We start from the raw sequence: 14,697 nt of genomic DNA, 5'->3' as shown, positions 1-14,697 counted from the left end.
CAGGGAAAGGCAGTGCCTGAAGCTCTGTTTGCCAGGGAACAAGCCCAGCACTCTTCCCTCTCGTGACTCCTGGGCATGGAAGTACATTCCCTGAATTTCTGTCTTGTCTTCTTCTCTTCATTAATATTCTCAGCAGTGTCCCCACTGAGCACAGAGGTCAATGGGAGCGGGTTATGTGGGTTTGAGGTGATTGTACTGACTTCAGCTTTAGCCCAGATCTCTCCTGTCCATTCTCCATATGATGTTGATTACAGTCTTCTTTAGTTCTGTTCATCTAAGAAGGGGATGAGTAATTTTGGGAAGCCGTGGTTTCTGGTAAAAGCAACATTAAAACCTCTCCTGTTCATCTGTTATCATATTGGTTTTAAATGGCCAGTGATCCTTAAGTGGATATACTCGATCAATAAAATCACCATTCAGTGACAAATTCTATAATGTGAGTGTTTTTGGAAGTGTGCCCTACAGGCCCCCCTGTTGGACATGTTGAACATGTTGGACATGTTCTTGGTTCTAAGGTAGAAAGCCCGACTCACAAAGAACAAGTGTGTCCCCACTGATGTAGTCAGAAAAAGTGTGTCAGTGCTGGTGTAGTCAGCACAAGTGTGTCCCTACTGGTGTAGTCAGCACAAGTGTGTCCCTGCTGGTGTAGTCAGAACAAGTGTGTCCCTGCTGGTGTAATCAGCCCAAATGTGTCAGTGCTGGTGTAGTCAGAACAAGTGTGTCAGTGCTGGTGTAGTCACCTTTGAAGGTAACTCGGCACAGCTGAGAGTTCGGTGCTCCGGTGTGCTGGGCTACAGTCTTCAGGTCCTCACGGGTATGATTTAACTTTCAAACCTAGATTGAGGTAAGCTCTCATTTGCCTCCTGTGTTCATCACAGAGGAGAAAGTAAAGCACACAGTGCCTGCCTGCAGTGTTTGGTGAGCTGAGTGGAGAACCTTAGCCAGGGCTGCAGACTGCTCTGAGAGACTCAGAATGGTCCATTCCTTCAGAGCACATCTTCCGAGCACACTACAATGGACGGTCCTCAAGTCCAAATGTTTACACTAGCTTGTGGTACACTGTGGTGATCACTTTCCACTGCTGTGACTAGGTGCCATGACTGAGGCAGCTATAGAAGAAAGGTTACTGGGACTTTATGAAGTCCATGATGGTAAAGCGGAGACATGGCAGCTGAGCTGGGAGCTGGGAGCTGGCATTCTGACGTACAAGCAGGAAGCAGAGAGAGGCACCAGGCTTTGGAACCTCAAACCCACCCCCAGTGACATACTTCCTCAACCTATTCAAAACGCCACCAAACAGGAGCCAAGTATTCAAACACCTCAGTCCTTGGGGGACATTCTCATCCAAACACCACAGCTACATGTTATGAAAATTTCCAAACTTTTTTACATCAGTGTACTTCAAGAGGGCTCGAGACATGGCTCGGTGATTGAGAGAGTGCTCCTGCACAGGACCCGAGTGGGATCCCCCACACCCATGCTCCCAACCACCTGTAACTCCAGCTCCAGGGTATCTGGACCCTGCAGGTACTGGCACCTGTGCACGAGCACGCATGCATGTGTGCGCGCGCGTGCACACACACACACACATCTACTTCAATTTCCCATCTTCTGTGTGCTAATGAGCTCTCTGGAGAAGACCCTGAGCTACTGGATGGTAAGGGGACTGTACCATGTTTATTGTGTGTTGGTTTTGTTTTGAGACAAGGTCTCACTGTGTAGTCCAGGCCATCCTGAAACTCCAGCCTCAGCCTTGAGTGTGTTGGTACACTGACAGTTTCTGGTCTTAATGCCATGGGCAATGGACAGAGGAACACAACTCTCATTTGGTGTTGGGAGGTCTGTATCCCCTGTTAAAAGGTGTGTGTGTTTGTGTGTGTGTGTGTGTGTGTGTGTGTGTGTGTGTACCCGCGCACTCTCACATCTGTTCACATGGTTCTTGTGCTTCTCCTGCCCGTGGCCTCTTGCAATCCATCTTCTCCTAGGCCTCATTTTGCCTTACATGGTATAGACTGGAGATGAGCGTCCCAGGTTTGAACAGTCCCTGGCCTGCGTCTTGGAGAGGAGACTGCAAGCAAAGCTGAGCTAGGACTCCTCCGTAGGAGCCGTGCCTTTGGATTCCAGTGTCTCCCACCAGTTCAGAGGAAGCTGGCTCACACTGCTAGAGGTCTCTTGTTCCTTGAGCCATGGATCACAGTTTCACTGTCTGCCTCAGGCTTTCCAGGAAGTCTTTACGAGCTTTCTCCCTCACACTGAATTCCCAGTAACCTGGACTGTCTGTGCATTGCTGTCCTCCAGGTCTCCCGCATAGCCCCGCCCCTCACCTCTCCCTCTGCCCCACCCCCACTCCACTGTTTTGAGCAACTGGTTGCTTTTTGTACTCATTAAACCCAAGGAGAACCTGTTGTAAGGTTGATGGAGCTGAATTGCTTAGCTTCTTCCTGGGACTTGGGGCTGGGACACCAGTAGTTCATGTTTACCAGCTTGTAGGCTTGTTTTGTTTTGTTAACTTTTTATTGATTCTCTGAGAATTTCATATCTTGCACACTAATCTCACTCATCTCTCAAAAGTAAAAAAATCTCATTGTGGAAGGTGTACTGTATTACAGGGTGTCGGTCTCACAGTATACCCTTTTGTCCACACGTCTTTACTTGCAAATGTTCATTGCGGTGAGTCATTGGACTGTTTTGAGGCCTCTGGCTTTGCTACATTGTCAATGCTGGAACCTTACTGGGACTCATCTTGGATATCCTTTTGTTGCTGTGTGTCATGGAGATCCTGCAGCTTTGGATCTGTAGGAGTGGTCCCTTCATGAGCTTCAGCAGTTCATAGATAGGATTGAGGTTGTGATGGGCCAGCTCAGAGCCCTCGGTCTGGGCCTGGGTGGTAGTTGAACTGGTCAACAGCCATCTCTCCAACATCCCACACCATCAGGGCGAGCTCTCCAGCACTGCCCTAACTAGCTTACCTAATACCACAGTCAGTAAGGGCAGAGTCAGCTCTCCTGCTTTCATGCCTTCGGAGCTGGCTCACCTGTGCTCACACTAGCAGGGCCAACTCTACTGTGTTGCCCAGATGAGGTGCAGGGATCACTCTGCCAAGCGTTCTAGCCTGTGAGGGGCAGGACCAGCTCTCCAGCTCGCATGACCTCGGGGGCCAGCTCTCCTGTTGAGGGGAAGCATCTCTCCCTTGTGCATGCCACCCTGGCAGAGGAGTGGCAGGGCCAGCTCTTCTACACTCACACCCTCAGGGCCAGCTCATCCGAAACTCCCGAAACCAGGGCCAGCTCTAGTGTGCTTCCTGGGTGAGGTGCACTCCTGAGGTCCTTCTCCTGAGTACTACATCCGTCAAGGGGCAGGGTCTCCTTTACTGTTCTCATGTAATCTGGGGACCAGCTCTCCCAGGATGCCCAGGAGAGGGCTGAGTCCAGCTCTGCACCGCCCTTAGGCATCAACATGGCCTTAGGTGGCAGCCCAGACCAGGGATGTCTGCCTGGCCTTTGGTAGTATCAGATCCCTGCTGCTGCAGGGTCAGAGATCCAGACATGGACCTCAGGGGCAGCACAGACGAGGACCTCCACATGGCCTTAGGTGGCATCACCAGCTACTCACATCAGGCTGTTCCTCCCTACCCTCGAGCCTCCAGTTCTGCCTCTCTTCATTGTGTTTACATCCTCTGCTTCTCTTTTTCCAGCATTTCTCTACCATTTACTTGATCATAGGAGGTACCTGGGTTCCCTGGGTGTCTGGGGCCGTCTCTGGGTGCAATGCCCCTCCTCGGCCGTGTGGCACCAGGCTTTGGTCATCTCAGGTTTGTTCCCTGCCTGGGCCACATGGTACTGGGCTGGGAGTCCATGAGCTTGTGTTCATAACTGCATCATGCTATAATTTTCTAAGATTTAGGTTGCCCTAATTCATCTGCACCTATGCGTCATGCACCCTGGAGTCCACCCTTAAGCTCAGCCGACTCCTTCTATTCCAGAAGCTTCCTCAGGAAGCTCCGTGTTGTGGGCACCTCATTCATCCCTGACACTGAGCGAGGTGGTTCTGCACTGTGCCAGGGCCTGTTCTCGGTACCGGAGATGCAGCAAACAGATTCCTTAGCTTTCAGGGAGGTCAGGAACCTCCCTGGACCAGGTCAGGTTTCGTGTAGGGTCAGAAGCCCTACCCCAGGTCTCTACCATGTTATCCACTTAGCTCTTCTTCACAGATCCCTCGAGCCTCTCTGGCTATGAGCTCTTCTGGGCAGAGGCTGTCTCTTCCTCTCGTCCTGTCCCAAAGGCCTGGCATGGTGCACATGGGCAGGTTAAGTAAATATCTGCGGAGAATAGGGCTACACCTTGGTAATGGTGTGTGCACACTAGAAAGGGAGCCTGCCAGCTCTCTATGCTCACCTAATGGTGGGAAAACAGGGAGTCCTGTGATCCAACAACTTCAGGAAATTGGAGGTAGCGGTGGATAAGCAGGAGTCCTGTGTGTGTGGACAGACTGCGTAGGAGGGTTCCTGAGGCTCGTTAGTGCCTGGTTCAGAAGCGCAGCCTGCCCTGTCCCCATCTCCAGCAGATGTCTTGGAAAACAGACTAGGGTTTCATCAGTCTCCATCTCAGCTGTTTAAAAGCTCTCGTCCTCATGAAGAGAAGTCAAGGGAAGTCCTAAATTCTTCATGAGCAGGGATGATGAGCTTCTCATTTCTCACACAGACCCCATCAAGAGTTTCTGCTTCCTCCGCCTGCTATTTTAAGAAGTGGCGTTCGGGATCTCATGTGTTCACGTTTGGTAACAGAGACAGAAGAAATGTTTAGAAAGTTCACAGGAAGTCCTTGTGACCGAGGGAAGAACACAGTGGGCTCACTCTGGTCGGTTTTTTGAGACTTGCTCTGCAGACCTCGTGTTTGGCCTTAATTGAACTATTTTGTGGGTGATCACTCTCCAGGTCAGCTGGCTTCCAGAGGCACCCCTTTTCCCTGGTACTGGGAAGACTTCCTAGTTCGATTACCTTTCTGTCTGGAATTCCTGACTACATGAGTATGGGTCTCTGATCCAAGCAGGCATGTGCTGTGGGAGGCAGGGCTCCTGAAGGCCCAGAAGATCAGTTAGCGGCAGGGTAGAGAGGCGTCACTCTCTTGAATCCATGAGCACTGTAGGGATGTTTCTGCATTGGCTAACTGTGTTCAGTACCTCAGAAAAGCTACGATTTCCCCATCCATGGCTAACCTGTGTTCGCATGGTCCACTGAGCTGAGGAACACCTTTCCAGACCATTCTGACCCTTTTCTAGGCTATCCACAGCCCTTGGGTCAGGCCATTCCTATGAGACTACTTGGACACCATACATATTTTTTTATTTTTGGTGAGGAAACCTTTTGGTAGTGGGCCTGTCCAACCCTAGTAGTATTTACTTCCATGTTGCCCGGATAAATGACACACACCAAACCACTCGTTCACTGGCCTTCTTGGGGATGGTGGCAGCCTGCTGCCCTTGTGGAGTTACTCTGGCAGAAGAGGCTCTCTGAGCACCTCTCTCCCTCCCTGCCCACACCCACATGTGTTCTCAGCCCTCCCTGACATGGACGGCATCAGTACTCAGTTCAGTCGATAATGTGAGAGTCTCTTTATTTTAGCTCTGGGCTCAGCCCTGGAGAGCAGTGTCATCTCTATTATGGCTTTCTCTCTCTTAGGCCTTTGTCTTCCTGTCTTTCTGCATGTTCCTGCCATCGCTGGCTGGTTACTTCATATGCTTATAGGCAGCGGAGGGAATTATCTGTGAGCGTATCAGGAGAGTCGTATGTGCGAAGCATTCACTAAAAGGGAGAAAGGACATGCTGTGCAAGCAGTGATTGAAGTGTATTTATAATGACAAGGTACATTTAGTGTATACTGTGGTCCAGGCTGCCTTTGATGTACATTAACTCAGCTGACCCAACAGCAGTCCCTGACGGCTGTGCTTCCCATCTTCTCTTACCACGGTCTGGACTATCGTGTGATTGACACCTGAGTGATGGGTATGGCCCTGTACAGCAGCAGACCCAGGTTCTGTGAGAGGCTAAGCGTATAGAGGGTAAGGCAGCATGAGGAGGACACCGTGGTGGCAGGAACATGAAGCAGCTGGTCACCTCGTGCTTCAGTCAGAAAGCCCCGGGACACGAATTAGTAACCTGGTCTCCGTTCTCTTTCTAAAGCTTGCAACTCCAGCTCATAGGATGGCACTGTCTTCATGTTAGAAATGGCTGAAAATCCCACTAGAATGCAGGTCTCTCTGTTGCTTCACTCTGGCTGCACAGGGCACCATGACAGCTCTCTCTTTCCTTATGAAAACATTCTTTCTTTCATTGTGTTATAAGAGTGGAAAGTTGGGAAATATTATAGTCTAGATGCATAAAATTCTCTTACTTAAGAAGGTACTTTTCTCAAGTAAGCCATAACTGCTAAGAAGCCACCCAAGGCTCAGGGCCACATGTGGCATTGAGGCTGTGTGAGATTGTCTCACACAGAGGTCCATGCACCTAAGAGCATTTCAGTGGGAGCATTTCAGTGAGGGTGTTTTAGTGGGAGCATTTCAGTGAGGGCATTTCAGTGAGGGCATTTCAGGGAGAGTGTTTCAGTGGGAGCGTTTCAGTGAGGTCGTTTCAGTGGGAGCATTTCAGTGAGGGTGTTTCAGTGGAAGCATTTCAGGGAGAGCATTTCAGTGGGAGCGTTTCAGTGAGTGTGTTTCAGTGAGGGCATTTCAATGAGGGCATTTCAGTGGGAGTGTTTCAGTGGAAGCGTTTCAGTGAGGGCGTTTCAGTAGGGCATTTCAATGAGAGTGTTTCAGTGGGAGCGTTTCAGTGAGGGCGTTTCAGTGAAGGCATTTCAATGAGGGCATTTCAGTGGGAGCTTTTCAGTGACTGTGACTTCCTTGGTTTTCCAGGCAAAGCCAAAGCTGATCGAGCCACTTGACTATGAAAATGTCATCGTGCAGAAGAAGACCCAGATCCTGAACGACTGTCTGCGGGAGATGCTCCTCTTCCCTTATGATGACTTCCAGGTCAGTGACTGCCACTATCAATAGATCTGTGTTATTGTTGGAAAATATTGTGGTATAGATTTGATCATACACACTTTTCTACATATTGAACAACTGTTTGATTGGTGAATTCATGATTTTAAAGATGGGAATAGAGCCAGTCCTAGTGGCACAGGCCTCTGTATTTCTAGCTACTTGGAGAATAGAAGTAGGAAGATCCCATGTTCAAGGGCTAAGGCACAGAATGATTTTAAAGCCACCCTGGACCCTATCTCTAAATAAAAAGTACAAAGAGGTCTGGGGGTGCTGACCAACAGGCTTGCCTAGTACTTACAATGGGTAGAGTACTTACATATCATGTATGATGGGTAGAGTACTTACTTAGCATGTATGATGGGTAGTGTACTTACTTAGCATGTATGATGGGTAGAGTACTTACTTAGCATGTATGATGGGTAGAGTACTTACTTAGCATGTATTATGGGTAGAGTACTTACTTAGCATGTATGATGGGTAGAGTACTTACTTAGCATGTATGATGGGTAGAGTACTTACTTAGCATGTATGATGGGTAGAGTACTTACATAGCATGTATGATGGGTAGAGTACTTACTTAGCATGTATGATGGGTAGTGTACTTACTTAGCATGTATGATGGGTAGTGTGTTTAAAAGAAAAGTTGTATGATTGTATACTTTATTATGACTATTTTTTTAGTGGGATTAATTTTTCATGTTAAAAATAAATACATATATAAGTGTTTATATATACATACATATATATGTGTGTGTGTGTATTATACTCTGCAGTGACTTAGAGGGTACAAGTCCCTCTTATGTCTTAGACATTTTTTTAGATTTTGAATCAAATGTTTTGATTAACCCAGGTGAGTGATGTAGTGCTAAGGTGTACCTGCAAGCCTAGTTGGCTGCTTTTTACACCAGGTATTCTAGAATCTGTTTGGGAGCAGCAGAGGTGTGTCATGCATCCTGTAGGATGACAACTGTGGACCCTGCCATGAGAAGCCCTGAACTGCAGGTTCCTAGAGGAAGGGGCAGCAAGGCAGAACAGTGAAGTCTGTCTCAGTAGCAGGACTTGGGTGTCTTCCCTTGGAGGGAAGCAGGAACCCTCAGGAAGCTCCTGCCTCCACTGCCATCTGAGTTGATGCTTGATGTCCTTCAGCCTACAGCTATGTGACAGACAGGAAGCCTTGAGGTCATAAGGAGCAAGGTAGACTATCTCCCTAGTGACTCAGCACCCCTGCAGTCTGCTCAGAGGTTCTCAGTCCTGTCCTTCTGGACATTTCCCAACAGTTTCCTCCGATAAAGCCAAAGGTTATCTGAAGTTTCTTAGGCCGTGAAATGTGTGTTTCCCTTGGTGTTAAGGAGTAAATTTGTTTTTTAGTTCTTCGACCAAGAATGAAAAGCTGTATTTATAGACATGAAAAAAATTGCTTAAGAAAGAAAACAAAATCTAACATTAGTGTCTTGTGTCATCTTTTCTCTCAGGGACAAAGGACATAGATATTCAAACAGTGTAGAGTCAAAAGATTAAAATTTAGAGGAAATCCGTGCATCTCTCTTGCTCAAAACCATTTCTGTGATATTCTAAGGAACAAAGAGCCTCACCATCCCCAGTCTGGCTGAGAGTAGATAAATGAATGTTGGTTTCTGTTGTAGGAAGATTGTTCCAAAGCTGAAGGACTTTGGACGTCGGCCTTGGCCACATCCCGGCAGTAGTGAGGCAGTAGTGAGGCAGTAGTGAGGCAGTAGTGAGGCAGTAGTGAGGCAGTAGTGACAGGTTGTGGCTGTGGCCACATCCCGGCAGTAGTGAGGCAGTAGTGAGGCAGTAGTGACAGGTTGTGGCCGTGGCCACATCCCGGCAGTAGTGAGGCAGTAGTGATGGGTTGTGGCTGTGGCCACATCCCGGCAGTAGTGAGGCAGTAGTGAGGCAGTAGTGATGGGTTGTGGCTGTGGCCACATCCCGGCAGTAGTGAGGCAGTAGTGAGGCAGTAGTGACGGGTTGTGGCTGTGGCCACATCCCGGCAGTAGTGAGGCAGTAGTGAGGCAGTAGTGACGGGTTGCGGCCGACTTTGGGCTCTGTTCTCGCACAGACAGTACTTTCTCATCAGAGAGACATTTATACCATGCTTCCTCGTTGATCTGTCTCAGTGATGATATCAATTGTCTAATTACAGTGTAGTTAATGACTTAGCAATGCCACAGATTCCCAGAGTAGAAGCATCCCTAATAGCTTGTTTCTGGAGGCATTATAAACATACTTGGTCAGGCAAAAGCATCCTTTCTCATACAGAAAAGGGATGACAAGCTTAGGAATGGGGTTAGACAGTAAACACAGCGCAGGAGAATGCAACAGTTGCCTTCAATGAGCAGCAGTCATTAACTGTTAAAGTAATAGAACATGGGGTAGATGTCTGCCATGTATGTGCAAATGCTCACACACATGGAGGTGTGCTGCCTTTGCGTGTTTCCAAATGGGCAGGCTGAGATTGGGCCCCTAGATATAATCTTATACTGTCATAGTACATAAAAGGCAGTAAATACTGAAAAGGATATTTGGAGGCAGTTTATGGGTCCCACTCACATCTCCTAAAAGTTAGAGTATGGTGTCTAGTATAAGCCATTGATATATAGGAAAGGAAAGAGGGTGTTTACTCCCCTTCTGAGCATGTACCTGAAAGACCTGAGGATAGAGATACAAAGATGACTTACACAAGATGCCCTGTAGCTCATGAGGTGAGTCACAGGAAGGAGAGGATATCTGTCCACATATGAATGGAAAAAGCAAGAAAACATCACAGTATTTACCTGTGGAGAAGGAGATGCTTATGGGCATGTGCTACCATACTTAGGCATGCCATGTTCTTTAAAAGAGTTGTGGTTATAAGATACGTAGCTAAACGTGGGATGGAGCAGTCAGTCATAGAACTGCATGCAGTGTCAGGTTGTCATCTGCGTGGAATATTAGTTTACATTCCAAAACAAGGTGTATTTATTGTGGGATATTAAGGTTTCTATGGTACATTTTGTTTCGTTTGTATCCTGTTTTGCAGGGTGGTATTTTGTTTGCTTGTTTTGAGACAGGGTCTCAAGTATTCCAGACTGGCCTTAAACTTGCTATGCAACCAAGAATGCAGGAGAATTTAAGGTACAGTGAGAATGGAAAGGATTGGCAGGTCTAGGAGGTGTTCAGATCAGGACAAGTCTAGGGAAATGTGGCTGCTCCATTCTCTGTTGGTAATATCCTGATTTCTTTTTTCTTTTCTTTCTCTCTTTCTCTCTTTCTCTCTTTCTTTCTTTCTTTCTTTCTTTCTTTCTTTTATTTATTTTTATTAGTTATTTTCTTTATTTACATGTCATATGGTTTCTCCTTTCCCAGTTTCCCCTCCAAAAACCAACCAACCAAACAAACAAAAACAACAAAAACAAACCCCTGTTGCCTCCCCCTTCCCCATGCTTGCCACCCTACCCTCTCCCATTTATTGGCCCTGGCATTCCTCTACACTGGGGCACAGAATCTTCACGGGGCCAAGGGCCTCTCCTCCCATTGATGATTGACTTTGCAATCCTCTACTATACACATGCTGCCAGATCAGTCCCACCATGTATAGTCCTTGGTTGGTGGTTGGGACCCTGGGAGCTCTGAGGGTACTAGTTAGTTCATATTGTTTTTCGTCCTAAGGGGCTGCAAACCCTTCAGCTCCTTTGGTCCTTTCTCTAACTCCATCATTGAGGACCCTGTACTCAGTTCAATAATATCCTGATTTCTATCTCCCCACCCCTCCCCCAACAGTTCTTTTCCTCTTTTACTTATATACAACCCAAATGATGTACAAACCAGTAACCTGAGGAGGAAACAGAGTGCCAGGACTTACAAAGGCCTGGAAGTTCCCGATCTCATTTCCCATCTACCCTTTGGAAAAGAAAACAGTCTCACAAAGCTGGCTGTGCAGCTGGGTGGAGAGAGCATGTATTTAACTTAATACTTGAAGCCTGCAGGACGGGTTCAGCTTTGCCTGGTTCTTAGGGCCACACACAGATCAGAATCCTCAATTTCACACTACTGAAAAGCAAGGAGAGGAGAATGAGTGTTTTGTGGGTGCTCATAAAAAGCAGGAGGTTTAAAGCGTGCTTGCCATCATATAAGTCACACCCTGTGAGGCCCTATTCTAGACATATGAAGGCTAACTATCACTGCAGGTGGCCAGAGCCTTGATGAGCACCCTGCTTCTGAGGCAGGAGGAACAGACACTGAAGGACAGCATGTGCTGCAGGGACCCAGGCTGGAGACGGTCCCTACTACAGCTGCTAGCCTAACATGCGAGAGGCTCTCAGGGTTGATCTTAGCTCCATAAAACAACAGGGGAGATGTACCTTGGGAGCCATCTTCACTTTACCCTTGCCTCTGTTCACTGAGTGAACAGCCAGGCTCAAGGGTGGGAACTTGACCACCTTATTCCCAGATGTCACTGGAAGGTGACAGCAGGCTCAGTCCTGAGAATGAGCTTTTCTTCTCCCTCTATTGGGTTTTCATACTCTCGAGTGCTGTAACTCGGTCTTTGGACGGCTTTTATTGTTGTTTTGGATTTCTTGGTGTTGTGCAATTATTTTTAAATTCTCAGTACAGTGCATTTGTGTATATGTCTGCATATGTGAGTACAGGCATCAGTGGAGGCTAGCAGTGTAGGATTCCCCCAAGCTGCAGGTAGGTGGTTGTGAGCCACATGATGATGGGAATGTTGGTGACTGGATGGGAATTCTGCTGGAAGAGAATTGGAACCTCTGAGCTGGCTCAGCTCTGGGGGAGATTTTGTTTGTTTTTAACATGATTTATTGTTTTGTAAATTGTTTATGCATGTGTATGCACTTGTCTGAGGAGGCCAGAAGAAAGCGTTAGGTCCCTGGAGATAGAGTGACAATCATTAGTAATCCTTCAGTTAAGGGGTACTGGGAATTGAACTCTGCAAAGAGCATATGAGTTCTTAATCAATGAGCCACCTCTCCAGCCCCTCTTTGGAAGTTTAAACTTTCCTCAGAGACTAAACAGAATTCTTTGGACCCCTTTCTTGTCCCAAGTTTGTTCATTTCCTTAATTACGGGTGAATTAAACATGGAGACTGGGAGCATGTGCGTGAGTGTGTGAGCTTGCATGCGTGCTCACATGTGTGCGCGTGCATGTGTGTATGTTGGGTCAGCTTCTCTACGAATGGCATTGTCAAAAGTGAATATAAAACGGGAGTTAATGGTCTGGGCTGGAGCTTTGAGGTGTGATGTGGGAATGCCCCACACTTATTTGAGCTTCTAGTCTAGCTTGGTCCTGGAGCCTCTCATGAGCAACTCCGGCGCTCTGAGACAAATGCCTCCTCCAGACCCTTGGAAAGACGCCATACCCTGTGCACAGTACAGTTCCCAGAGTCCTCTCTGCTGTGGTTTCAGTGTTGCACTGTATCCAAAAAACGCCTAATGAACAGAGAGATCCAGCCATGAGGCATTTCTAGCAGACGTCAAAAGGAGAGATGTTGTAGACATACAAGACACCATGTAGTTGATCTCAGGCCTGGGGTGGGGGTGGGGGTGGGGATGGGGTAGGGAATGGGGTGGGGGTGGGATAGCGGGGCAGTTGGGAGCCATCCTGGTAATAGACAGTAAATTGAAACTGGAGATAACTTTAAAACATTGATGTGGGTGCTGCATTCCTTTGGGCTGGCTGAACATATTAATAATTAAAAATCAAGTCAGGGCTTTTTGTGTTGAGAAGGCAGTGGGGGCTGGGCCAGTATCTTCTGGGTGGCCTGGCTGTGTTTTGTGCTCCTGTCTTGCTCTGTGCACCTAGCAGAGGTTGTCCTTTTCAGTACAGATTGAAGCACGTTCCTCCTATCAAGTGTGCAGAGGTTTGAAGGGATAATTCTTATAAATAAAGCCAAAATGATGACAGGGCTGGAATCCTTTAAAACAGATTGCTAAGCAGGCTCTGCAAAGATGGTCACATTGTTTGGGTGTGGTACATTCCTATAATCCCAGCCCTTGGGAGGTGTAGACAGAAGGGACTAGTGTTCAAGTCTAGCCTTGGCTACCTTGTGAGTTTGAGGCCAGCCTAGGTTACATAAGACCTTGCCTCTTAGAGAAGAAGAGCTTGCTGCTGCTCTCTGACCTAGTGTCTCAGTAGTGGCTGAGGCAAGGCCACCCTACCCAGGCTTGTCTGTTTGGTATCCCACCTCCCTTCCACTGGGAAAGCAGCCACACTCCCTGTCCTGTCTGTCCTTGGTGTCTGTTTTTCTGTCTGAGAGAGGCCACTCCCAGCTTTCGGTTCCTGGATCTGAAGAGACAAATACTTGGTCACTATCCTTGCAGCTGGCTCGTATTCCAGCCTGCCCCCTTCTCCGGGATCTCTGCTTTAGTTCATTGTTCTCAGGGTCCCTGGGGGAAGGGTGGGCCTTTTGTTTCAGGCTTTTAATTAAAATCATAAAAAAAAAACAACCCTATGATTTATGTGCCCAGTGGATATGCATAATTCTCGCCAGGAATTAAGAGTATTTTTAAATAGTTGAAGGCCATCATGAAGTAATTAGTAAATAACCAGCTTTGTGTGAGTGGAGAGGGTTAGAGAAATCAAGATGACACAACTGTGTGCCTGTGGCAGTAGTGTTTATCTAAATCTGTGTAGTGAAAAGTACTTTGGGCAGCATTAAGTCAAAGCAAAGTCAGTGTTCGTGCATCTCTTGTTTTTCTTTTTCCTGTCTGGTTTCTCACAGATCAGTTGCTAGGACTCAGCTTGGGAAGGAGGGGAGCTTAGAAGTCTATGTTCACAGAACAGTGGAATTTCTGAGGCACTGAGGAAACTGGAGACCCTAGAAGGCCTGTCTGCGGATGAGGAGGAGTGGGCCGTGGTTCAGGCTTTCCCCAGGATTACACAGCCAGCCGAGGGGAAAGGGAAAAGGCGAACCTCCAGAGTTTCCATGCAAAACCTGTCCAGTGTCCCTTCTCAGATTCCACAACATGAAGATTAATGAAACGACTGGCTTCACATTTCTCTTCCTTGGAAACTTGAGCTTCTTGGCAGGGTGGGGAGTAAGAGGTTCAAGGTTATGTGTGTAGTAAGATAGACCCCTTCATCATCCCCTTGGGGTCTGGACTTGGGTTAGTTTAAAAATGGGGAGCTAAGTTTAAGTTCAGAAGAGGAGTGCAGCAGGTCCTGGGGGGACGGGTTAAGGCAGATCATTAGTGGGTAAGGCACCTGCTGCCTCTCTGTCCCCTTCATCCCCCAGCTGGCCCAAACAGCCCAGAAGTTTCCAACACTGACCTTATAGCTCAGGGGCATCAGAGTGTTTGGAGGGAATCATTTCAGTCAATAGATAAGTTCTTAAAGTAAAAATAATCTACTTGAGTTTTTAAGTTTCAGGCCAGACTGGAAAATAGCTGTACGTTTTACTCTTCCAGTTCGGGTCTGGGGACCATGCTGCATGGTTCCACTTCATTCCATAGAAACGAGAAGTTTGTCTTGGGGGTCCTAGGTGCACACACACCTTTCACAGTGCCTCAGAGGGGACAATATGCTGCCCTCTCTTCTGTTTCAGCCATTGCAGTGGTTCTGTGGGATTCCTCATGAGACTCGTGTCTGTCCCTGGACAGAGTAACCAAGGATTTCCTTGTGTCAAAGGTTGCTGGCCTAAGAAAC

General features: G+C 47.6%; 1 protein-coding gene across 30 annotated transcripts in view; it reads left to right on the top strand.

Annotated features, from left to right (window-relative positions):
- The window catches only part of Dock9 (dedicator of cytokinesis 9), a 269,590-nt gene that overhangs the window by 114,495 nt on the left and 140,398 nt on the right, over nucleotides 1–14,697 (top strand). For all 30 annotated transcript variants that reach the window (XR_004116337.1, XM_031362315.1, XM_031362308.1 and 27 more), the window contains exon 2: nucleotides 6,907–7,023. Coding sequence is in view for 29 of the 30 variants with exons in the window: in XM_031362315.1 (XP_031218175.1) it covers nucleotides 6,907–7,023 (117 nt within the window). In the remaining variant the exon portion in view is untranslated. The remainder of the gene's footprint in view (nucleotides 1–6,906; nucleotides 7,024–14,697) is intronic.

The sequence above is a fragment of the Mastomys coucha genome, unplaced genomic scaffold (genome assembly GCF_008632895.1).
Source record: "Mastomys coucha isolate ucsf_1 unplaced genomic scaffold, UCSF_Mcou_1 pScaffold9, whole genome shotgun sequence".
Lineage (NCBI taxonomy): Eukaryota > Metazoa > Chordata > Mammalia > Rodentia > Muridae > Mastomys > Mastomys coucha.
Note: the sequence above shows the minus strand (reverse complement) of the source record. Positions and strands in the feature narration are given on the sequence as shown.